The 2908-nt window shown below is 41.1% G+C and overlaps 1 protein-coding gene across 1 annotated transcript; it reads right to left on the reverse strand.

Annotated features, from left to right (window-relative positions):
• Positions 1 to 1326: 1326 nt before the first annotated feature.
• Positions 1327 to 2396, reverse strand: LOC114611209 (olfactory receptor 151). The gene has a single exon (XM_028755857.1). The coding sequence runs from the start codon at positions 2318 to 2320 to the stop codon at positions 1391 to 1393; it is 930 nt and encodes a 309-aa protein (XP_028611690.1). The 5' UTR covers positions 2321 to 2396; the 3' UTR covers positions 1327 to 1390.
• Positions 2397 to 2908: the final 512 nt, after the last annotated feature.

Here is a 2908-nt window from a genome sequence, read left to right on the forward strand (position 1 = left end):
CTACATTTTTTTTGAGAAAATTCATCCAATCGGTAAAGCAATTTGCCATTACAATACTATCAGATTGGTCAGCTCCAAAGAATGAAAACATACATTTGTGTTTGTAAAGTAAAGTTTGTGAAGTAAAGTCAAGGTTAATGAGAAAGGACTTCATCTTCCCAAGGAAGGTGTTCACTGTGAGGATGTGGTTGTTAATGGGGAGGGCTGGTGGTTCTAAGTAGAGTGGAGTCAACTCTATGAAAAGGTAAAGGTTAAAAGGGAAAAGTCATTACTAATCAGGGAATGAAAACAGGATGTTCTAGCTCTGGTGACATAGACCTTTCTTGAGCTAAAATCCATGGGCAGTCTAGCGAGGAGTCCCATGATTCACAAGTCTCTCCAGGACTCTATTTTGTTGAGCAGCTTAAACTAAGAAGCACTGTGTTACCATGGAAATGACCTGCTCTACAGATTTGGATCTGGCTTGTGTGGAACACTGAGTTCTCTTATCCTGGTTTTGCCCACTTTGCAGATTAGCAATAATTAAAAATCAATGTAAGGAAATTGCGGAGCTGATCAAATCAAGTGAAATTCAGTGCCTCATCCTCTTGAGGCATATATTCAACCTCAGAATTATACCTTTGCCTCCACTTTTTCTTTTCTTTTTTTACATTGAGAGGTCTCACTTTGAGAAAGCAGGGATGTTTTCCCGTCTTTAATTCTAATTAGAGCAGATCAACAGTGGTGGAAATTGCATCTAATGTTGGAGAAAGGTCAGGAGAAAATGACTAAAAAGCTATGTAAGTAAGACTGTCCAACTAACCCGTTAATCCACATTCTATTTAGTGTAAACAACCTGGAAACTGCATTTCTCAGAATCACTTGCAGCTAGTACCCTAGAAGTACTTAGATTCCACTAATTAAGTGAATTTGTGTGAGATTTGCCAGTGGGTTACCTGCACGTTCATGGATGGTCAGACACTAATGTGTATACAAACAGTATTAATTGGGAGAAGTTGGTTATTAATAAAAGAAGAGGACATAAAAATGAGAGGTAGATATATTGATTGGGGGTGATGATGAAAGATCAAGAGAAGGGGGTGGAGGATGGATATGATAAAAATACATGATATAATATATGAAAGTATCAGTGAAAATTTTAAAATTGCTTACCACTGGCCTCATAGAGAGGAGATAGACCCAATAATATAAAAATTACCTTAAAATCAAGTAATTATAAATAGAAGCAATAGAAAAGAAGATGAGAATGAGGAAAAGGAGATTGGCCATGAGCCCAACTATGAAGAGAAGTGATTCCTGTTTCCTGTTCACAGTTGTATAAGCTTGCAGAGGTTATCATACAGGTGCTCATAATCACTTACTTTTACATGAAGGAAGATCATGGTTTACATCAAAAGAGTTTTCTCCTCAGTGTTTTGTCTAGTGCAGCCTTCACTTCCTTGTTCCTCAGGCTGTAGATCAGGGGGTTGAGCATGGGAATCACCGTGGTGTAGAACACAGAAGCTACATTCTCCTGGGCCAGGGAACTAGCTGTGGAAGGCTTTAAGTACATGAATGCGGTGGATCCATAGAACAAGCCCACAGCTGCAAAGTGGGAGCTGCAGGTGCTGAAGGCTTTGGACCTGCCCTCAGTGGAGCTGATGCGAAGGATACTGGAGAGGATGAACCCATAGGAAATGAGTACAGTTAAGCTTGTGACTATAATGTCGAATCCAGCTAAAAAGAAGACGGCCATCTCTACATCATAGGTGCTAGAGCAAGAGAGCTTCATGAGGGGGAGGATGTCACAGAAGTAGTGGCTAATAAAGTCCTCACAGTAGTTTAGTTTCAACATGAGGCCAGTCTCTATTGCTGAGCCAATGAGTCCTACTGCATAGACAAAAGCCACCAGCAGAGAGCAGAGGGCAGGAGACATGATGATGTTGTAAAGCAAAGGGCGGCAGATGGCCACATAGCGGTCATAGGCCATCACAGTGAGCATGTAACACTCAGCAATGACAAAAACCAGGAAGAGGTATAGCTGAGACATGCACCCCACATAGGAGATGAGGTTTCTTTGGGACACAAAGTTGATGAGCATTTTAGGGGTAATGACAGAGGAGTAGCAGAGATCCACGAGTGACAGGTTGCTGAGGAAGAAGTACATGGGGGTGTGAAGCTGTGTGTTGAGTCCAATCAAGGTGATCATCCCCAGATTTCCTACCATGGTGACTATGTAGATTCCCAGGAAAAGGAGGAAGAGGGGTAGCTGGAACTCTGGCCTGTTAGTTAGCCCCCCGAGGATGAACTCTGTCACTGTGGAGTGATTTTCTGCAGCCATTGTTGTCTGGGTGGGAATCCTGTGGGGTAGGTGAGAAGAAAGTTGTGAATGATTGTTCTTGACCTGCTTGAAGCAGATGGTTTTCTGCATTTGACATGTGCTGAGCTGTCCTGGGTGTATCACATGTATCTTCTCTATACTCTTGCTTCTTGCTGACAGAAGGACCAGCCCTTAGGGTTTCAGAGGTCTTATAGCTTAGTAAAGGGCAATGTTCTGTATTTCTTACTGCTGTCCTGTCATATTTGATGAACAGGTGCATGTTGTAGAGTATCTAAGTGTTTTCTAGCTAATTTTAACTATTAATTTTTAAAGGATCTATTTATTTTATGTATGAGTACACTGTCGTTGTCTTCAGACACACCAGAAGAGGGCATCGGATCCCATTACAGATGGTTTTGAGCCACCATATGGTTGTTGGGAATTGAACTCAGGACCTCTGGAAGAGCAGTCGGTGCTCTTAGCTGCTATTATTTTTAGATCACAATACTAAAACATTGTACCATTTATTCACTATGTCAAATTATATATATTATATATACATATATAGTATATGTTTCTAAGAAGCATGTGTTACTAGCCGTTGTGATA

Source organism: Grammomys surdaster, unplaced genomic scaffold, assembly GCF_004785775.1.
Source record: "Grammomys surdaster isolate TR1022 unplaced genomic scaffold, NIH_TR_1.0 126086, whole genome shotgun sequence".
NCBI classification, from domain to species: Eukaryota; Metazoa; Chordata; class Mammalia; order Rodentia; family Muridae; genus Grammomys; species Grammomys surdaster.